The sequence below is a fragment of the Oncorhynchus clarkii genome, chromosome 24, assembly GCF_045791955.1.
Source record: "Oncorhynchus clarkii lewisi isolate Uvic-CL-2024 chromosome 24, UVic_Ocla_1.0, whole genome shotgun sequence".
Classification (NCBI taxonomy): Eukaryota; Metazoa; Chordata; class Actinopteri; order Salmoniformes; family Salmonidae; genus Oncorhynchus; species Oncorhynchus clarkii.
In genome coordinates, this window is record NC_092170.1 from 5,264,587 (window position 1) to 5,287,774 (window position 23,188).

The 23,188-nt window shown below is 44.4% G+C and overlaps 1 protein-coding gene and 1 pseudogene across 1 annotated transcript; both read left to right on the forward strand.

Moving 5' to 3' along the window:
- The window catches only part of LOC139382680 (reticulon-3-like), a 27,682-nt pseudogene extending 17,138 nt beyond the window's left edge, over positions 1–10,544 (forward strand).
- Positions 10,545–11,984: 1,440 nt separating this feature from the next.
- LOC139382910 (rho-related GTP-binding protein RhoU-like) lies at positions 11,985–22,720 on the forward strand. The gene is made up of 3 exons (XM_071127174.1): positions 11,985–12,445; positions 14,461–14,519; positions 20,211–22,720. Exons 1-3 carry the CDS (start codon positions 12,229–12,231, stop codon positions 20,664–20,666), a joined length of 732 nt encoding a protein of 243 aa, XP_070983275.1. The 5' UTR covers positions 11,985–12,228; the 3' UTR covers positions 20,667–22,720.
- The last annotated feature ends 468 nt before the right edge of the window (positions 22,721–23,188 follow it).

Sequence of the window (23,188 nt, forward strand, 5' to 3'; positions counted from 1 at the left end):
ACACACGTTTAACAGCAACAAAACAACCGGAATAGAGAAGCTTCGGGAACACATCCTCAGTCACGTCTCCATCACAAAACGCCACTTTTGCGCAGCTGATGCTGGCTATTTAATTGGGAATTAAAGGGAAAGCACCCTATTGGAAGGAGAAGCACTGAGACGGCTCAAAATAATTCAGGGCCGTCACAACGTGCTTTGGCAATGTAAACATATGTTTCACATGCCAATAAGGCCCCTTAAATTGAAATTGAGAGAGAGAGAGAGAGAGAGAGAGAGAGAGAGAGAGAGAGAGCAGGGGTGAGAGATGAAACCTATCTTCTCCGGACTCCATGGTCGATATGGATCACTCTTCAAGGGGGGCGCCACTCAATATGGACCTCTGGCATGTCTTCCTATCTTATTATAGTGGGTGGACTGGGGGGTGGCTGGCCCGGGGGCTGGGTGGACTGGGGGCTGGGTGGACTGTACTGTCCACTCCCCCTCACACTGACCCTGGGTGATTAATGGCGGGTCAAGCTGTTGACAGGCTTGAAGGGTTTGTAGATATCATGTAAAGCAAACCATCTGGTTTCTGTATCAGAATGGGGCTGAATGTGTCAGAACGTGTTTTACTCCCCATGTCTATTGTGAGGTTGGACTAGCCGGTTACAGGTTAGATTACCCCTATGTGCATCTGAAGAATTTGAGGCTATTTGAGCTATTGTCTGCACTCTTACAAAAAAAGGTGCTATCTAGAACCTGAAAGGGTTCTTTGGCTGTCCAAAGAGAACCCTTTGAACAACCCTTTTTTGTTCAAGGTAGAACCCTTTCCACAGAGGGTTCTACTTGGAGCCAAAAAAGGGTTCTCCCATGCGGACAGTCATAGAACCCTTTCTAAGAGTGTGTACTTACGGGTAGCACGGTACCGTATGTATGTCACAATAATGTGCATTTACTTCTATGCCTGCTCCTTTGTTAGCTGTTGCCTGTTCGGTCTCTGCTTACGTAAGTGTTTTGTGTCATTCTCTGTCTGTGTCTATGTCCGTTTCCATGTGAGTGTTTCTCTCTGAATGTCTGTGGTTATGTCTCTTTGGGTCTCTTGTGGTTTTGTCCTCTATGTTATCCAGCTGTGGCTATCTATGTGTATACCAACACGTTTCTCTGTCTCAAGGTTTGTCTCTGTCTGTGCATGTACTAAATGTGTGAATAAGTGAGTGTACTGGGTATCTATCTTACAGTATCTCTATATCTATCTGTCTATCTACATTGGAGTCTCCATGAGTCTTAAGGGGGCGGGCCCTGTTGGGCAGATTATTTTTGGCTGAAAGGTCTCTGTACTGCTGACGGGGCAGGGGAGGCCAAAAACAGCTCAGAGTGGCAGAGAGAGAGCAGGGGGACTGCGTGAGAGTCAAAGCGAGAGAAGGGGGATCGCCTGAGCAGCAACCAAAATGGCCAACATTAATGGTAAGACCCTGGCCTCAGAGAGACAAGATGGAGACAATATGAGACGGTGGCAGTCGGCACACTTAGATCTATCAGTGAGTTGACTAGGCGGGGAGGCATGGGACCTATTGAATGGGCAAAGCAGTGTCTCTTTTCAGACACCGGCAAGATCAGGGCACAGTTAGAGTTTCAGTGCCTGTCGTCCTCAGCCGTCGGGGCGTTTCCACATGTAGGGACTGACTGTCTGTCCACTGCAGAGCCATGCATTTAGTGACCGTGAGTTTGGAGAGGAGTCTGAACGTCAGGAGACCAGCTACAGCCATGGGTCTTTGGGGGGATTTTGACCACTCACTGACCAGGAGTGTTTGAGACCGTACCAACTGTGCAGAGTTGTGTGGGTCTGCCTGCTTAGCAATGGGACCAGTATCGCAATGTTTTTTTTCCCATGGCATAAACAACACTTTTTGGTCCATTAAAAATCTGCTCATCCCATCCCTAGAGGTGACCATCCGGAGTTGGGTTATAGCTTTGTTACAGCATGTAGGGGCCATCTGTGTGGTTGTTTCTGTATGTAAGAGGCTAGTAGCGTGATCAGCTGATCTGTGCCCCCATTTGACAGGGTTACCTCTTTGGGCAGCAGGGTTGGCAGAGCCAAGGTGTTTCACAGGGTCACTCTGGGACTTCCCGCACGCACCGTAGTGTTACAATGGCTGGGTGGTGGTTATAGTTGTGGTGGTAAGTAATGCCAGGTCAGGCTGCCAATTGGTTGACTGGTAATGTCTCATGTTGATGTAACGATTGAGTCATTCACGGTCAGGCAGTCAGTGCTCAGCTCTGTGTTGGTTAGTTCAGTCAGAGGAGTGCTGCGTTGGCACAGATAGAGAGGTTTCACTAAGATTATGGCAAATGCAGCTTTCATTTTGATCTGTGTGTGTGTGTGTGTGTGTGTGTGTGTGTGTGTGTGTGTGTGTGTGTGTGTGTGTGTGTGTGTGTGTGTGTGTGTGTGTGTGTGTGCGTGTGTGTGCGTGTGTGTGTATTCCCCCCTCCCCCTTCCCCGCTTCATGTTGTCTGTACTCTTCTCAGAGAGTTCATTATATCACTATATTAACATCAACCAATATAGTCATGGCTTAGTATAGAGTCAACCTATTGGACAGTCACACGCGGGGTTTGTTTTGCCCCGGCGTTAGTCTAACTTGCTGTGGTATGTCTTCCTTTTCTTAGTGATCTTAGTCTGTGCATTGAACGGTCTTACCACGTGCTGGTCAATGTCGCAAAGTGCCAACACATCAAAGAGGGCTGTTTGCTACAGTTCCACCTGTTGGGACAATGGACAAGTGTGTGTGCTGGAGGCTTTGTGGGTATTAAAGGTCTGTGGTAATGTTTATAAATAGTCCTCCTGCTGGTCAGATATATCAGTGCACTCTATTCTAATTCCCAGGCTCACTCATACACTAATAGCCATGGAGTAATGACCACATGCCTTTGTCACTGCAGTTTACCACGTCTGAGGGTTAGCGAGCTGCTGGTGTTCAGCTTTATTACACTGTGCTATCAGTGTTTTGGTTGTAATGTTTGTTTTGTTTGTAGCTACTTTTAACTATTCCATGGAGGGGTTAGGCCAGGGGAGCCTCCATTTTGACACTGAGAGGGCCCAGTCGCAGCGGCTCCAGTTGCTGGGTGACTGATCGAGGGAGACGGACAGGGTGCAGAGAGGGGGTGGTAGCGGGCTTGAAGACTGTCAGCAGGTGCTCTCCGAGTCAACATTTAAATTCAGGGTTCCTGCAAAGTCCCTCTCTCCTCTCCTCTTTTCTTTACTCTTCTCTCGCCTTTCCTCTATACCAGGGGTGGGCAACTCCAGTCTTCTGGAGCCTGATTGGTGTCACAGTTTTGCCCCAGCTAACACACCTGACTCCAACAATCAACTAATCATGATCTTCAGTTTAGAACGCAATTTGATTAATCAGGTGTGTTTGCTAGGGATGGAGAAAAAGTGTGACACCACTCAGGCCCTGGAGGACTGGAGTTGCCCACCCCTGCTCTATACAGAGTGCAGGCTATATTAAGCCCAGGTTAGGCTTGACGTCTCCCCCGGCCCCTGTGTGTGTTTTCTCTCTGCCTGGTTATCACTGTCCCTCTGCTCTGCCTACGCACGGCTGAAAGGCCTTCTGGCCCACCGAACACTGGAGAGTCAGAGCCAAACAGGGACTGACTGGCTGGTGATGCTGTGGGGGTTTTGTTAAAAACACATAGGCAGGAACAGTGAGGAGGAGAGACTTGCAGCTGTGACTGTCCTTGCTGCCTTTTGCAAACCAACTAAAATAGAGGACGTGTCAAATGCATGGGCTTGTCCCCTCCCCCACCCTGCTTCAATGAAGACTCCTGAGTCCATGTTAGCTTCCACTCTGTTCCTCATTGGTTTATATGTGAAGAGAACATGTAGACTATGAAGCTTTCTTATTTCTCCCTTTTCTCTCTCTTGTCAATTCCCCTCCCCATCCCCCTGTTACCATCTATTCTCCTCTGATCTCCCCTCCTCTCCCCTCCTCTCCCCCTCCTCCTCTCCTTAGTGATGGATCTGATCTACTGGAAGGACACAGAGCGTACAGGTATGGTATTCACAGGGCTGGTGGTTGGCCTGCTGTCCTTGTTCCAGCTCAGCATCATCACAGTCATCTCCACCATCTCCCTGGGCGCCCTGTGCTTCACCGTTTCAGTCAGCCTCTACTATAAAATCCTGCAAGTGCTCAACATGGGAGACGGAGTGCACCCTTTCAAGTGAGTGACTCGCCAGTCCTCTCCTCTTTTCTCTCATCCCCCACTCCCTTCCACTCTTGTTTATTTCCTCTCTTCTCTAATGATGCAGTGGGAGTGGAATTCAGGAATAGTTTCTTAATTGGCTGGATTCCCCTCACCTTCCAACATAAATCCTGCCAGGGCTCACAGTCCAGTGGGCTTGCCTTTAAAAAAAAACGATAGTGTGTTTTAGGATTTGTTTAGGCTAACCACTGCTGTTTGATGAAAAACAGGCGATAGACTTCATCCATCAGGATCTGAAAGGAACGTTTTACTTTAGTATCTGCGCTGCTGGAAATAACCGAGGCATGAGACAACAAACTGTGCATGCATCCGGGTGTGTTGGTGGCGACGACCACTCGTTTTCTAATCAACACCCTCTTCCCTGCTTCCTCGACCCTGCACTCTATCTCCATCGCTCCACCTCTACACTGAGCCCTCCTTTTCTACCCCCCTCTCTTTCTCTCCTCAGAGCGTATCTGGACCTGGACATCAGTTTCAGTGGGGAGCTGGCGGACCAATACACGCAGAAGACCATCGTCACAGTCGTCTCTGCTGCTAACTCACTCAAGAATCTCTTCCTGGTTGGAAACCTCTTTGACTCTCTCAAGGTGAGACTGCCTGGGTGTTGGATCTCATCGATCTTCATCTGGAATTGGCCAGAATATGACCGTGTAACTTTTTTATATGCTCCCCTTTCGACGGCTCCTCTCGATCTCTAGTTCGTTCACTTAAGGTTCAAGTAACTTTTTACACAAGGAAGTCCTTCAGAATGGCATAGACCTTTAGTCTCTAAAAATACACCCTCTCTCTCTCTCTCGCTCTCTTTCTCTCTCTCTGTCTTGCTCTCTCTCTCCCTCTCTTTGTCTGTCTTTTAATCTCCTTCCCTTCTCCTTGTCTTTTGAACCCTGTCCACTATCGTGTTTACAGGAGGCCATCTTGTCATTGCGGATTTACTACACCATTACTACATCTAGCTGTCTGGGCTCTGCTCTCTTTCATTCGAGCAGGCTTCCCTCCCTCCCCTTTCTCTATCCATCTTTTTCTCTTTCTCTGTTCTGTTCTGTACTGGCATCAGCCTGCCTCCCCGTTCACTGGAGATGACGACGTTGTTATGCCTTCCGTCGCCAAATGGCGACTGTGTTTCCGAACAGCGCCCCTATCAGAGACAGCTGCTGTCATACCCACAACTCACTGTGGCTCATATGATTGTGATAATCATGTACATACAGTCCCGCAGCATGAAATGTGTCCTTGTTTTCGGTCGCATCGGAGTGGCATCCATTTAGTACAGCCTTTTCTTACCCAAAGTCACTACAGGTAAACTTTTATTGGGTTTGCAATGCAGTAGCGGGCATGGAGAGCCATCACACTGCTGCAGTGTTATGAAGGAACTGATAACTGGAGTGCCTGTACAGATACACTACTGCCCTACATGTTTACATTAAGAATCACAGAAAACATCCTATCAAAAAAAGATTTTGCTTTTGCCAGCAAACTGGCAGCAAAAGCACAATTGTGAGTTTGTAGAACTTCGGGTTTGTATTAAATTTTGCATTGCGAACGATACACAACAAAAAAACGGGTCGTATTGTAAGGGTAACAATAAGAAACATCTTCCCTTTACAAGTGTGCTCTCTAAGCAGTGCAGTGGTGTCATTTTTTTATGGAGGCTAAAACAACATATAGTGCTCATGCGAAGGTTACTTTTAACAGTTTGCCGAGGCCATACAAAGGCTCTTGTCCTTTCCTTCTCCCTATCCTATGTATGCGTTTCATACAGAACATGAAAAAAAAAGGTGCTATCTAGAACCTGAAAGGTGAAAGGTTCTTCGGCTGTCCCCATAGGAGAACCCTTTGAAGAACCCTTTTTGGTTGCAGGTAGAACCCTTTCTACAGAGGGTCAGTCCTGACATATCGGTGAAGCATGTTCCCTTGTCATAGTAAGGCAAAACATACAGCAGATGTTGTATGCTTGCAATCTTCCGGCTAATGACAAAATCTAAAGCTCAATTCGTTGTCAAATGATAAAGTGATTCTGCTAGAAACCTTCCTTTTAGACTTCATTCATTTTGTCTCCGGTTTACCAGGAAAGTAGAACTAAAACATTTGGCACGTTGAATCAACAACAGTCATATTGGTAGCACCATAATGCTTCAAGGGTTAAATGTAAATTAGCAGCAGGAGTACTTAGTGTGACTTATCTCGGTTTAGTGAGAGCCAGTGTGACTGTGCCACGTAGCCTTGAGCCTGAGCCCCAGAAGCCCCTAAGTCCCTCGGTCTCAACCCTGACCTGGCCGGTATGTGACATGGGACACAGGTGGCTGTTCACCCAGTTACAGGGTACGAGAGGAGTTTTGTCCTCTCCGAGAGGGTGGGTGGGGGGGGGGGGGGGGGGGTCACATTTCAGGATGGGGGTAAGTGACAACCCACTGAGTTGTATTACACCAACTCCAGCAGGGTTGTGGCGGATGATCTGGGAAACACGTACTCATTCATTTGTCAGGGACCATGTGCAATTTTAACATGTGATGCATGCATTCATTTACATATTACATTTGAGTCATTTGGCAGACACGCTTATCCAGAGCGACTTACAGTTCAGTGCTTTCATCTTAAGATAGCTAGGTGGGACAACCACCCACACTTAAAATGTACGCACGCATGACTAAGTTGCAATGGCTAAAGTCGTCCGCTAAATATGTTTACATTTTGATGGGATTTGCCATGCTTCATGCAAAGAGTGCATTCAATTGTGTATGTGGAGCTCACTGTGTGTTTCCTCCCGTTCTTCTCAGCTCCTGGCTCTGATGTACCTGGTGACTTTCCTGGGAGTCCTGTGTAACGGCCTTACAGTGCTCATCATTGGTGAGAATCACAGACACCGTTAGAATCAGCATTTGAATAACTTTATTGCATTGCCATTCAATAATCACGATGTCCCGTTTGTCCTGTAGAGACGGACACCATTGGTTGACGAATGCTGACGTTGTCACAGATTGTACTTCTAGTATTTCAGTTGAAGACGGCGCTCACTGTATATTGTTTGATTTTAATAAAAGGGCGCGGGCCACGTTGTTAGCCTGAAGGAGCTGTGTACTCAATCAGAAGGCTCGACACATGCTCACTCCTCCCTTTCTGTCTTCTTCTCCAGCTGTGATCACTCTCTTCTCTCTACCACTGTTCTACAGGCAGCACCAGGTAAAATCTCACTCACGCTGCGGACAACTGCTCTCCTGATTAATTCAGCAAAAGGAGGTACTTCTGTCAATCAAATGACGTGTGTTTCTCACCAATACCTCTTTTGATGTTCCAGGCAAAAGTGGACGGCTTCTTTGCAGGAATTCAAGCAAAGATTGACAACGTCAAGGACATGTGAGTATGGCGCCATCTTGTGGCACGACAGTGGAATGAAACATTCCTCTTTCCTTCCTGTAGTTTTCCATTGCAGCTCTGCAGACCCTGAACTGAATTCTGAATCACTGTGACATGTACTCAATTTGTAATAGCTGGCAGTATTGGAGAAATGGTATGGAAAAAGCATATGACCTTTGTCAATGACCAATGTAAATGAGATCATGTGACATTGACCCCTCTCTTTAATAATACAGTCTCCACAGAATTGCCCAAGGTGGTGGCCCCACCCCTGACCCAACCCCTGGCGGTGCAAAGCCCAAAACACAATGAAGAGTAACGGCGGACAGGAGAGGAGGATGAGGAGCAGAGAAGAGGAGGAGTTACAGGCTGTCACTCAGATGTCTTACTCGGCAGTCTGCTCAGAGCTCCAGAAGGCCGGAGCTTCTGAGATTGGGCAGGTTGTGTGGGGAGTCGAAGCATGGGGTTGGGACACGATGATACTGTTATGGTGGGATAGGGTAGGTTGCTACTGGGTGAGGATGAGGGAACGGAAGTGATATCTGGACGAGAGTTGTTGCTGTTTCAAAGGGAGATTTAAGGCATGGCCTACATGGGGGATTGTGGCTTGAATGGTACAGACAGCTGCAGTCCAGTAAAATAATAAGACTGATTGGAACCTCCGATTCTATGAGAACAGTGGGTTCCTTATTGACAGCTATATATCTGAACAGAGGGAAGTAAAAACTTCAGTATAGAGTCCAGCAGGACTGGAGTTCACCAGGAGTTAGGACGGGGTCAGAAATTGGAGTTCACCAAACCGGAGTTCACCATTATTCATAGCAGCCTAACACTTGGAATCGGGATGTGTGTGTGGTAGAGTCTGTGTGAGGGAATGATGGCACTTTTGTGCGCATGACGAGTGAGTGTGTGTGTGTGTGTGTGTGTGTGTGTGTGTGTGTGTGTGTGTGTGTGTGTGTGTGTGTGTGTGTGTGTGTGTACAAAGTATGTGTGAGTTGACATGCAGCTCGCTGATCTGAACCTGTTACCTGAGAGCTATTAAAACCACAACTGTTCTTTTCATTTCAAATGTTCTGTTTCTTTTTGCCCACGTGATCACCCCCACAACATTTTGTGTTCACCGACGTTGAGCGTCTTCCGTTCTCGTTTCAACAGACTGTACAACCAGTGAGGTTTCTAAAATGGCCTTCAGCTGCAGGATGCAACAGCACAGTCAGAACCAGGCCTCGAAATGCATTTTTCGGAATTCACAGTCGAGAAGACAATGATCAAAAATGTACACCGTATGACTTTTAAAGATACAAATATCCGTGAGAATGGAATTATGGGAAATGCAGTTAATTAGGATTTCATCTGAGATTGAGGTCAAATGAATCTGGGTAATACAGTACTGAGTATTGACGGTTAAACCAGACTTCTGGTGTTGGAGCACTGAAACAGTTCTATTAATCTCCTTCATTGCCAGCCAGAATATGGTTTGATAATGACAGGACAATTGTTATGGAAACAGAGGCACGCACATGTCCTTCTGGTAATGCATCGGAGGTGTTCATGCAAAGGAGTTGAAAAAATAAAAAGGGCTAGATGGACAATTTGAAGATCTATGGAGGGGTACTGTTACCCAAACGTTGAACCCCAATCACCCACACAGAGGGTACCCTCGAGCCTAATCTCTCGTGGACAGATGCACGCAAACGTAGGACGGTATGGTTGAGTCTGCCAACTGACTTTGGAATGCGACGACAAACGAGGAACGTTGCTCCAGTGTGCCGATTTTATTTTATTTTTTAAATATCACCTGACAAATCAAGATTTCACAGGTGTTTGTGTCTTTCAAATTTCAGAAGGGGAGGGAACATTTGGCCCATGTTTGGGCTGAGAGTTTCGGTTTAGGGGGGTGGTGACTTATCTTGTTAGTATCTTTTTCTCATACATCTCACCCAAGAACCTAAATGAGCATCTGACGCAATTCCGTGAGATTTTAGTTTTGGGGTTTCTGAGATTACGTTTAGCCTGAAAGGGTGTTCTGAGAGCGATGACTCAATGGGTGCCTTTCTATCAACAGTCCCATTAGTGCATGAACTGAATGACTTTGCCTGGCTAACCAAACGTTAAACGACTTAAACGACGGCAGTCTCAGAGCGAAGTATGTGGCGAACGTAGAGCAGTGGAACAATTCCGTTGGAGTCGTCCGGGAATGAATGACTAGCTAGATAACTGCTCCTAGACGTCTTCTGGAACAGGCCATTCACGTCGGACTGAAAACCAAGGCTTTTTTTTTTTTTTTGAGTCATTTCACAATCATTTACAATCATCATCGTCATCACTACCATTTCAGTACAAAGAAACACTTCAGATTATGCTGCCACAGAAATTCCCACCTCCTTACATCTATTGCCTTCGGGTCCTCACCACAGCCTGTCAGTGTGCTTTAGTAATAACCCGAGACCTGTTTTTGAAGGGTACATTTCCCCCTGCCTTATTATTATTGTATGTTTTGACTGTGTGCCACAGCTCTTAATTGTAAGAGTTAGAATTAACTTTTTCCCAGGACATGGTTAGATGATCTGGCCTGTTCGCCAACACTTGATGTCTCCCACCCTCCTGTAGTATGTCGCACTGATCTCACTAGACGGGACTAGGGATGCCGGAAGCCCACGACAGACCTGAACCCTTGGTAGATTGGTAGATGGTGAATTGGAAGATGAGTGGTGAGATGAGTTATGGTTCGCAGGAAGACTTTATTGCACGACCCCTTAGAAGAGGCAAGGACACGAGAGCAAGTCTTAACAAACCTCAAATGAAATGTCATTACTTGTATTATGCATAGACCAACATGAATCATTTTGTATGATCAAAAAACAAAAGGGTACCCAAACGTTGAATCTTGCAATAATATATATGTATATATTAGGCAAAATCTTGAAAAATAAATCAACATTTTGACGGGAGTCTAGTGTTTGATTCCTTTCTGCGTTTCACACTACCGTGTGTGTGTGCGTGTGCGTGAGAGAGAGAAAACCAAGTTTTTTTAATGTAAACGTTTTAAAGCTCAACTAAAAGGAAGGAAAAGAGGTAGAGCATTTTGATGACTGGCTTTTTTTACCACAGGGAGGCGACAAAAGCTGACGCATGTACTGCAACAGTCATACTGTGTCACAGATTCATCGTGAGGGTGTCACTCCATTTTGATTGATGTTTTGGAAACGACACTTACACTTGATGGACAGCCAGTTGGGATACTGTGAAGTCGCCTTGATTGGCGCCTTGACAGTGACTCTGCAGAATTGAATATGCAGATATCCACGAGGCTGAGATATCTTTAGAATTGGTAAAGGGAAACCCCAATGGTAAAGTTAAACAGAAATGACGGAATCGACGGCAAATGCAGTACTGCCTGCTCAAGGCTCAAATATAGCGCTGTAGGCGACATAATTTATGGGCCTAGTCCAAACTCGACCATGGGCCTCACTGGAGTTTCAGTTTGTACTTTATTTAAAGGTCGGCACGTGACAGAAGGATATTGGGCCTTTTAAACTGGGCTTACCTTGACAAGTCTCGACATGCCCTGACCTCAAACGAGGTGTTATTAATGTGTATTAGGCCTAGTTTGTAGGCACATAGGCGTTTGTCTTTCTGTTGAATCTGTTCTCAATGTCGGCCATTGAAATAATATTGTATCAGCCTAAATCTGTCAAAGGTGTGCCACACTCCCTGTCAAACATGTTGAGTAGGTAGGGTGTCAAAGAAATGTCTCCTTTCACAACTAACTGCTTGACAACGCCAATTAGCCATGGGTAGGGCCAACATTTTTTTGTAGAATTATGTTTTGAGTTACTGGCCCTCCTTTGAAATAGTTAGCAGGTAAATTCCCAAAGGGGCAATGCATGTCAAAGTTCTCCAAAGGTTGCCTTTCAAGTTTTTCTCTTCGTGTATAGGAACAGGGAATGGTGGGCTACACAAATGCATGTCTATTAATTATGTGAGGTGTTCAATATACTACATTTGAAGACAGAACACCAGGGTTCTCAAATTCTGAGCAGAAAAACACACATATATACATACATATGATCATTTTCGCTGTTGGACATAAAAGACTAAAATCCTCATTAAATCAGCACAAAGTTATTTTAATTTAGGAAATCTGTTCCCAATTTATTTATAACTATGTTCAGGTCCCGACCATCCGCTCAAGGAAAAATCTGCCCAGGGCTGAATGTAATTGGGGACCCCTGCAGTACATAAACCTACAGGAACATGAATATGTTCATTTTGCCACTGACAGAAGGCGTGCCCATCAACTCACTTCCTTTCAAAGCGCAGTGGTGGAAGAGGGGAGGGAATAGTCAAATCATGCTTGAACTTATAAAGCAGACCCTCCTCCAACGTGTAACAGATTGGAGTATTCAAAACCTGAGAGAAGTGCCTGTTTTCAACTTTTTACACATACTGAGTATTAGTTATTTGGAGAGCACAAGACTACTGCTTTGAATTCTAACAACAACAACAAAAAAACGACTATAGACCAACCTGTCTAATTGACAAATATATTATAGGCTACAGAACACATTTTCATGGTGCTCTCTTTATTTGCTCCTACTGGAGTAAGGAAAAGGTGTTCGTAACCAGTGCTGGATGTCACCTCCAGTTCCAATGGATTATAACCAGGCCATGGCTCCTCCAGTGCCGCCGCACAAACCCAAAACGACCCGGCCACTCGAGGCTCAGGAGCGGGTGTTGAAGTGCGTACTGCTCGGCGATGGAGCGGTTGGGAAGACCAGCCTAGTTGTCAGCTACACAACGAATGGCTATCCAACGAAGTACGTCCCCACTGCGTTTGATGACTTTTCAGGTGAGCCAGTTAAAACCATTTATTGTGGCACTATTCTTGGAAAAATAAATAATGATAGATTAGTCTCCTACAGACATCAAATCTGCAACTTCCCAGCCAGATAAAATACACATAAAACATGTTTTCTGTTGCACATTGCTACGTTTTGATTTTGACTATGGGCCAACACCCATATATTGCACATTGCTACATTGTAACAAAGCCTTAATTGACCATAGTGGACATCTGTTACATTGTAACGGGGAAATGTGCTGGCTCTGTCTTGCAGCCACCCATTCTGCGGAACGAATCACCTAACTTTTCTTGTGTCATTTTGCTGCCCTCGAGGCTAACAGCAGCGACCGTCTGTCTGCAGATATTTGTATTATTGCACACAAATTATGGTCCCTGGTCATTTTATACGCCCGGGCCTGTTGTAATTTCCAGTTGGCAGAATTCCATTTTCCAAAACGTAGCGACCAGCAAATGTTTGTCTAACGTACCGAATGGTTGAAAACTTAAACGGCATACTTGTTGAAACTATCCTCAGTTGGCAAGTGATGACAACGCCCGCCCGCACACACTGACGTTAGCGCGTCATTATCTCAGGAGAGGCCTATTCTTCCTTTTGAAGTTGTCGCTATAAACTTTGATCTCAGGAAACCTCCACCAAAACGCAATGTCTGAATGAATCTAAACTTACATGACATGATAACTTTAGGAGTCTAGGGAAGGCTTGATTAGGAAAATGTGACACCGTCTTTATGGCCATTCAAAATGATAGATACAGCTGCCCTTACCTATCCGTTCATCAGGAATATACATCTATTATAACCATTCCATCATTCTAAACACCTAATTATACTTATGCCAACCACTATGGAAGGTTTTGAATGAGACTATTACATATTTTAATAGACGTATACACACGAATACCCTTAGTATTCATCCCTCTCTCACTGCCCCCAGAAATCCAAGTTATAAGGCCTAAAATGAACAGAACATTCTTGTTGAACATGCTTCTCAGCAGGCAGGCATGGTTTTGGATTGCACAACTCTGGCCATTGTTGTCAGCCTTGACCTGAAAGCCGTCTCTCTGCTATGATGGAATGGACACATCTGTTGCAATGGCTCTGAGCAGAGATTGTCTTTCTCCCTCATGACAGAGAGGGATTGTGCAGTTTGGGGCCCCATTTGATGATGTCATTTATCCGTCCCTGGAATCAGAGCCCTCTTTTGAAAGCTGTTTTCTGGGCAGTTATGCAATTCCACAGGTGACACTTGGGGTAGAGGAAAGAGAGGGAGGAAGGGATGGAGAGAGAGAGAGGGAGGGCAGAGAGTTTGGGGCCCAAGTAGAATACGAGGCAGATCATATGTCAGGGATTGGGGAATGATTGCACAATAGGCGCTGGGTTTAATGAGGAGTAGTCCGATGCTGCTGCGGACTAGTCCCCACAGCTCTTTGATCAGGTGATGTGACCATATATCCTGGGCGCCTTGTAAACACTTCCATAAGCTTCACCACATTGGGCTCTTTTGAAACATGGCCTATAATGAAACTGCTAGTGACATGACTCATAGCACTCTTCCAATCTGGAGAGAGCTATTGGGAGAGTCACTAAACAAACAAATCCGCTTTGGTTTCCTCTGTAGACAGCTTGGCAGGACTTTCAAAGCTTGAAAGAACAGAATATGGTATGAAAGAGAGAAGTTATTGCCTTTACTTTAACTGGGCGAGTGGGTGGGCGAGACAAGACCGCCACTCTGAGTTAGGGGGATGGGTGAGCTTTCTGTTCACTGCGTCCAGGGGGTATGAAGTACGTCAAACCGGCTTGCCTTTGTTTTTCCCAGAGGATATTTTTGGTGGGCTGGCCTCTCATATGTCAGGGGTCTCTTCCTTTCTGTGTGTGTGTATGTTTGTTTAAAGTGTCAGGTGGAGTAATGTGGAGGCAGATGGGACTATAGCCCCGCGCTGATTATTTTTTTTCTCTCTCTACCTCTACCTCTCTACCCCCCCCCCCCCCCCCCCCCCACAGCGGTGGTGCAGGTGGATGGACACCCTGTGAGGCTACAGCTCTGTGACACTGCTGGACAGGTGAGAACCCTAGCAACACTCCACATACTACACACAGTATGCTTCGACCTATTGGTGCTGTGTTCACCCCTCTCTGTCACAGGCATGTATGCCCAGAGGAAAAATTATGCTGAGCACCACTGAACTTCCTCAACGGCCATTCTCCTTCTTCTGCTTGGTTCTCATACATGTTACATGATTTTAGAGTCAGAGACGGTGTTGGCTTTTGTCTTGCATGTCGTCTTTGCTGGTGGGTATTGCTCAAGGCAGCATTCTGGGGCACCGTCTTATTTCCCAGGCTCTACCACTACTCTGTGGCAGCTGTGGGGCCCGCTGGTTCTCCTGAGAATGTCTCTCTAACACCCCCCCTAGAGAGAAATGAATTCCTGGGCTTTGCTGCCACTCTACATCTGAAGTGAGATCCAGGCAAATCCATTGGCATAGCTTTTGGGGATGGGGGTTGGGAGGGGGGATTTGAGAATGGTTAGAGGCGTTAGAACGGCGGGAACTCATTAGTACAGAACAGATCTGGGTTGAAGCCACATTGTGTGGCAACCGCTAGGAGGGAGGGAGACGACGCAATCGCAGAAAGTAGCTGTTAATGCATGTTTGTTTTTTTAATCTCGTTCTGCTCTCTTCCTCTTTTCCCCCCGCCCCCTTGCTCTGTAGTTCTGCAGGCATAGGCAGGCGCGGTTGGTGTAACTGAGAGTTGTGCGCCTGAGCTCTGAGCGTCATGCTAAGCCTTTTTAACATGGTTAGATTGTTCTAGAAAGACAACAGGTTGTGAAAGCCCTGGTGTTTTCTCTCTGGGCATGGGTGGTGTCGTAATTTCACTTCTATAGCTACAACCCAGCCCAGAGAGCATAGTTTAGTTTATAAGGATCCCCGTTAGCTACTGCACATGCAGCAGCTACTCTTCCTGGGGTCCACATATAACATATGAATACATGTCTTTTACTGTTCTGTACTTTGTCAAGAACAACGTAACATATTACATTAAATTTAATATATATATATTTTTTTTTATAGGAGAGACACCATGAGACAACAAATATACTATTTACACACTTAGTATATGCATATTCTTACAAACAGTACAGTTAAATATGATCTTTATAAAGAGGAGAGGCACTGTGATAAATCATTTTTTATCTGTTTTTTTAATGCTAAATTTGCTTTTTGCCTGAGTAACCTCTTGTGGCAGAGCATTCCACGATGACATGAGTGACGCATTAAATCTGGATTTGGTTTGGGTACCGTGAAGAATCACATAGTGGCGTGTCTCGTGGGGTATCTATGTCTGTTTGAAGTGTATGCAAATAGATTTTACAAGTGGTTAGGCATTTTCAACACACAAATGTTTCTTAAAAAGACTAGCAGAGAATTAGTACATTTCTCCTCAACCCTCAACCATGAAAGACTATCATGCATGTTGTTTATGTACAGTTGAAGTCAGAAGTCTACATACACCTTAGCCAAATACATTTCAATTCAGTTTTTCAAAATTCCTGACGTTTAATCCTAGTAAAAATTCCCTGTCTTAGGTCAGTTAGGATCACCACTTTATTTTAAGAATGTGAAATGTCAAAATAATAGTAGAGAGAATGATTTCTTTTAGCTTGTATTTCTTTCATCACATTCCCAGTGGGTCAGAAGTTTACATACACTCAATTAGTATTTGGCTTTAAATTGTTTAACTTGGGTCAAACGTTTTGGGTAGCCTTCCAAAAGCTTCCTATAATAAGTTGGGTGAATTTTGGCCCATTCCTCCTGACAGAGCTGGTGTAACTGAGTCAGGTTTGTAGACCTCCTCGCTCGCACACGCTTTTTCAGTTTTGCCCACAAATTTTCTATAGAATTGAGGTCAGGGCTTTGTGATGGCCACTCCAATACCTTGACTTTGTTGTCCTTAAGCCATTTTGCCACAACTTTAGAAGTATGCTTGGGGTCATTGTGCATTTGGAAGACCCATTTGCGACCAAGCTTTAACTTCCTGACTGATGTCTTGAGATGTTGCTTCTATATATCCACATACTTTTCCTCCCTCATGATGCAATCTATGTTGTGAAGTGCACCATCACCTACTGCAGCAAACCCCCACAACATGATGTTGCCACCCCCATGCTTCACGGTTGGGATGGTGTTCTTCGGCTTGCAAGCCCCTCCTTTTTTCCTCCAAACATAACGATGGTCATTATGGCCAAACAGTTCTATTTTTGTTTCATCAGACCAGAGGACATTTCTCCAAAATGTACGATCTTTGTCCCCATGTGCAGTTGCAAACTGTAGTCTGGCTTTTTTATGGCGTGGCTTCTTCCTTGCTCAGCGGCCTTTCGGGTTAGGTCGATATAGGACTCGTTTTACTGTGGATATAGATACTTTTGTACCTGTTTCCTCCAGCATCTTCACAAGGTCCTTTGCTGTTGTTCTGTGATTGATTTGCACTTTTCGGCCCAATGTACTTTTATCTCTAGGAGACAGAACGCGTCTCCTTCCTGAGCGGTATGACGACTGCGTGGTCCCATGGTGTTTATACTTTCGTACTATTGTTTGTACAGATGAACGTGGTACCTTCAGGCATTTGGAAATTGCTCTCAAGGATGAACCAGACTTATGGAGGTCTACAAAAAAATTCTAAGGTCTTGGCTGATTTCTTTTGATTTTTCCTTGATGTCAAGCAAAGTGGCACTGAGTTTGAAGGTAGGACTTGAAATACATCCACAGGTACACCTCCAATTGACTCAAATTATGTTGATTAGCCTATCAGAAGCTTCTAAAGCCATGACATCATTCTCGGGAATGTTCCAAGCTGTTTAAAGGAACAGTCAACTTATTGTATGTAAACTTCTGACCCACTGGAATTGTGATACAGTGAATTATAAATGAAATAATCTGTAAACAATTGTTGGAAAAATGACTTGTGTCATGCACAAAGTAGATGTCCTAACCAACTTGCCAAAACTATAGTTTGTTAACAAGACATTTGTGGAGTGGTTGAAAAACAAGTTTTAATGATTCCAACCTAAGTGTATGTAAACTTCCAACTTCAACTGTTAGTTCTGTGTGTGCAGTTAAGGGCAAGGCGTGCTGCTTTGTTTTGAGACAGCTGCAGCTTCTTTGCATCACCTAACCATATTAACGGACAGTAATCAAGATGGGACAAGAATCAAAGCCTGAACAACTAGTATAGTTGATATGTGTCAAAAACGCAGAACATCTTTTTATAAGAGACATTCCTCTTCCCATCTTCACTACAATTTTGTCAATATGACTTGACCATGACAACTGATCATCCAATGTTACCCCTAGGAGTTCAGGTTTATGCACCACTCCAGTTGAGGTTTAGGTCTAAGAGAATGCTTTTAATCAAATGCGTTACTTTTGGTTTTAGATGTATTTAAGACCAGTTTATTGTTAATCGCCCATTCTGACAATAAGGTAAGTCCTTATTAAGAGTCTCAGTGAGCTCACTGGCTGTAGGTGCTGATGTGTAGAGGGTGCAATCATCAGCAGACATAGTCATTTTAACTTCTTGTAAGACAAGTGGCAAATCATTTGTAGAAATAGAGAAGAGCAGTGGCCCAAGTCAACTGCCGCACGGCAGTACATATCTGATGTTCTTCCATTGAAGAATACTCGCTAAGTTATATTTAATAAGTAACTCTCCAACCATGTGACAGCAGGTGATGTAAAGCCATAACAAGTGAGTTTTTTCAATAACAAATTATGATCAATAACACCAAAGACTGCACTGAAATCTAACAACACAGCTCCAACTATCATCTTATTAGCCGTTTATTTTAGCCAATCATCAGTCATCTGAGTCAGTGCAGTACAAGTTGAGTGCCCTTCCTAAGAAGACTTGACTGTGTTTGGTTGAGTGTAGAGTTCAGAACCATTGGAATGAACACAAGGCCCAAACACTTCCCAGCGTACATGCACTGTAGTGAACTCCTCACAGTCGTCTTAGGGCTGAATGGATCTATTTACTTTGTACACAACTTCTAAATCCTCCACTCTCACAGCTACAGAAAGCTGGGGCAAACACATGCAAAGTCAACAAACACTTACTGTACATATATGCACTATCATAGCAGGAGAACAAATAACGCCCCCTAGAACGCCTGAGATATACGATAGCAACTGCTGCTATGGCTGTTAGGTCATTCTCATAAAACTGTAAAAAAAATTATATTATTTAAAAAAATCACAAAATGCCTTCTTGAATCACTGAGATTAGGATCTGTACTTATCTATTGCATAATTATTGTGTTTTTTTGATCAGAAATGCCTTTTACCAACAAATTCACAAAATTCTCATTACCGTAACAGTTTTCGAAGTTCCTAAAAGTAATAAACAAATCTATATTTCGAATAATTCTTTTTTTTACATTGCTCCCTCCTAATGAAAATAAAGGTTAGTAAACATAACACTGAAAATAAAAATATGTCTAATGAAATTATACAATTTGAGCTCTTTAACCATTTCGATAAAGAGAAAGCCAAGTGGGGTAAAGGGGGTGTTTGAGAATAATAACCTTTTATGAAAGCATATAAGCGAATACATTAACTTAACTTGTGCTCAGCTAAGGACCACTCCTCTAGATGATCCACCATGGGTGAATAAAACGTTATTTATTAAAAACTGATTGTAGTTTTTACAGGAACTTGAAAAAGTGGTGCGGTAATGAGACACTGTTTGTATGTAATAAATATTATACTTTTAATGTCAACTTCAACTAGTAAACCATTTTTATGATTTATTGACAAACTACAACAAACATATTTTGTTTTATTCAAATAAGTTAAGTTCTTCTAAATATTTTTTTAAAATAACATTACCCCAAAAAAATTCCTCTGGACGCATTTCGGTAATGTGGAATTGGGGTGAATAATTTCTTTTTTTTTAAATAAAATGTATTTTATAATAAGACATGTTTCCAAAAACGAAACATCTTAGTCCTCAGAATGATAGTTTATTTTTGCAGAATGATAGTTGATTTTTGCAGAATGATAGTTGATTTCTGCAGATGCATCATGGTTATGTAACTCAATTTGCTACAGACATTTTATAACTGATTTCCTGAGAATTGCCTTGTTAATTAAAAAAAGTCACTCCCCGCTCAGCAAGATTGATGCATTTTGTATGTTAGCCAATATCTCTGCGCCGTCACCTCAGTTTGCAAACACTAAATTTGAAAGTATGATTTGGAAAAGAAAAGTGTGGGAAAAGACTATTCCACTCAGAGGCTACTGAATATAAAAAACGTACCTTTCCTTGTCAGGCTTCTGAAAAGGGTTAAAGAGAGAGGGATTTGTGTCAAGTTTCTGCCAGCCTTAATCTGTGTAATCAAGGATGTGAGAGGCCCTTGTTACCCAAGGCTCTGTGGCTCCACGGTGTTCATTTGGGAGATCAGTGTGATATGAAAGAGGAGGTTACTGCTCAACATAAACAGACTTCTCTCACACGGTTTGTTATGGAGAGATTATCACCACCATTTATTTCCACTGACATTCTGCCTGCTTGTTTTGCATTGACCTATAAAGCGATTACTGCAATGTGTTGGTGTGAAACTGGTTTGTTTGTGTGTGAACCTTGAAGTGAAATACATCAGACAGTGGAGTTGGTAAAACTCTACTACCTAGGGATTAGACCTTGATGGATTTTATATAACATCATCTTTCTCTCTCTTTCTCTCTCTCTCTCCTCAGGATGAATTCGATAAGCTCCGTCACTTCTGCTACTCGCGCACCGACGCCCTCCTCCTCTGCTTCAGCGTGGTCAGCCCTGCCTCCTTCCAGAACGTCTGGGAGAAGTGGGTCCCAGAGATCCGCCGGCGCTGCCCGCTCACGCCCATGCTGCTGGTGGGAACCCAGTGTGACCTGCGCGAGGACGTCAAGGTGCTGATCGAGCTGGCCCGGCGGAGGGAGAGGCCCGTGGCCGAGGTGGACGCCCGCGCCCTGGCGGACAAAGTGGGCGCCGTGGCGTACGTGGAGTGCTCGGCGCTCACCCAGAAGAACCTGAAGGAGGTGTTTGACGCGGCCATCGCCGTGGGGATGAAGCACGCCGATAGGAGGGCGCGGCGGGAGAGGAAGGTGCGCAGCACGGCCGATAAGATGAAGACACTGTCCAAGTCGTGGTGGAAGAAGTACGTCTGTATCCAGTAGAGAGAGAAAGAGGAGAGGGGTATCGACTAGGACTATGAAACTGGGACTGGAAACGTGTTCAGATGAGCCTATGTTGTTCATATAGATTGAAGGACTTCTGCTCCTCTCAGATGACCACACGTTTTCAAAATTAGGGTTGCAAAATACCGGGAACTTTCAATAAATCCCCTGGTTTTCCCAAAATCCCATTTGGAGGATTCCCGAAATCAGAAGGGAATAAGCAGGGAATCCAGAATCTTCCAATTAGGATTTCTGGAAAACCAGGGAATTTATTAAAAGTTCAGGGAATTCTGCAACCCTAGTCAAAATGAATGGAGTGAGGGGATGGACTGGGGAGTGAGAGTGTCTCAAGTTGGAGGAGATCCACTGATTGGTTGTTTGCAAAGAGACTGACAGGACTGTGCTCCAACCACTCCCTGTCTGCTTGAGCTGGTCTGAACTCTAACCTTTGAGCAGAGTGCTATCACAGAAGATCAAGGAGTAAAACCATCAACATGATTGACAATGCAATGGAGCAAAGAGCGAGTTGAACTCAGAGCAATAAGGACTTTTATATGAACTGATGGGTGGGGAGGGGAAAAGACTGGGATGTACTCTTATACACCACCCTTTAAAAAAAGATTTAAATACTATATCATGATGTGCTGCATAAAGTAGGTATCCCCCCCATCATCATACCTGATATATGTTCACATCTTTTATGCGATCCACATGACTCTGTAATCAAACAGCCGATAGATCTCATTGGCAGAGCTAGACGGAAACAAACTGAGGGACTAACATGGCATTCAACTCAAACTCAAACCAAATGGCACTACGATACGAATACAGCTACAATACATTCATATCTACAATCGTACCAATTGCATTTACAGACAAGACTTTAGGGGTATTGATAAGGGACTTTTCCACCGATTCCACCTGGCCCTAGTCATCACTGTCAGCAGCATGACCTGGCCCCATGGTCCTCTGGTGGTGGTCACTCTGTCATTGCCAGTAAAAAGCCAGGGGGTGGAGGGTTAAGCCTGGTGTGTGTGCGTGTGTTTAGGGGGGTGCATATTTATGTGTGTATGTGTTTAACCACATGACCGTCTGAGGTCCTTAGCCCAGGTTGTGTCTGTCTGTCTGTCTGCTGCAGCGCTACATTGTAAGTGTCTGTTGATACAGCTGCTGCCACTGTCAGCAGACCACACAGTGAGGGACTGGGCTCCCCAGACAGAAAAGAGCTCCTCATCAATACACATTAATGGTCAGACCTTTAAAGAGCGCTCTCAACAATACACCCCCCCCCACCCCATTGACCTTCACTCAACCTACTTTAACTGGAGAACTCGGCGGTTTCCATCCAATAGCCACTCCTCAACTGATGGGAGTCTGTAAGCCGTTGAGAGCGTTGTCTCACTCTGCCGGAGTGAGGAGATTAGATTGAGGAACACAAGGTCATCGAGTGGTGCCACTGTAAATTGCACTTATCACGCTTAACCCAAATACTTTGTTGGAGTCGTGCCAATGATGCCATGCAATGGCCTTTGGACTGCACAGGGTCTGATGCCTCTCTTTGTCATTTGAAACGTTTGATTTTCACCCTTCCGTGAGAGTCGCAAGGTTTTCACTCCGCTGTTGATCACTACATTTTTGTAATTACAGAACTATATTGAGTTCACTGGCGCTCGTTCTCCTCTCCAGCAACCTCATGATAAACGGAGCGAATCGCCAACGAAACCAATTGTATTTGCTTCTTATTTTTCAGAAGCCTGTCTGTACCCTCTCTGTGTTTATCCCTTTATTTGGGGCATCAACTATAAAATGCACAGCCACTGATCAACCCTACAAGCAAATGTATGAGAAATTAAATGTATATTTTGTCTAACAATGTTGTTTTTTTTGCAAGGTAATTTTGTGTACATTTTGTTCTGTTTCCATCACCAACTATCCCTAAGCACCCTAAATGGTGCCGAATGAGACAGAAGTGTTTCACTTGCGGTCTGATTACTGTCAAGGACTGTTTATAAAAGCAACAGAGATCTAAATAAATGTGAAATCTTAACAAAAAACATGCCGTGTATCTGTGTTTCTATACGTTTGCAGAGAGATATGCTATCTTTTACCCCGCGTGGAGTGTGTGAGGGATTGAATGAATCCTATCTCCCGTTGAGTCTAAAATGAATGCTGGTGACGCTCCGTGTGAGGTCAAAGGTAAAAACACTATGTAAATGTGTGTTGAGGAACATTGTGTTCGTCAACATCAATCGCACCCTCACTGTTTCAAGAATGTGCTCGAGTTGTGGTGGATGATCATTGACAATCGTGTCTCTTACAGGAATGGCTCTTTTGGTTCTCCTGAAGGAAAAAAAACAACTCGCCTAAAAACTCTACAATATTATCCATGACAATCCATCAATACAACTGAACAGTTAGTAGTCATGTCAGTGTTTTTGTTGCGGCGTCTATTATAAAACGGAGGAGAATTGCGGTAGAATTGCAAGAAGAGAACGTCTTCCTCCACGTCGCCACGGTGGAGA

What these genes read in the sequence shown, in the direction of transcription:
- LOC139382910 (XM_071127174.1), top strand. Translation starts at nt 12,229, where the DNA reads ATGTCACCTCCAGTTCCAATGGATTATAACCAGGCCATGGCTCCTCCA. An exon ending in TGCGTTTGATGACTTTTCAG is followed by an intron (nt 12,446 to 14,460) that starts GTGAGCCAGTTA and finishes CCCCCCCCACAG; the next exon opens with CGGTGGTGCAGGTGGATGGA. An exon ending in TCTGTGACACTGCTGGACAG is followed by an intron (nt 14,520 to 20,210) that starts GTGAGAACCCTA and finishes CTCTCTCCTCAG; the next exon opens with GATGAATTCGATAAGCTCCG.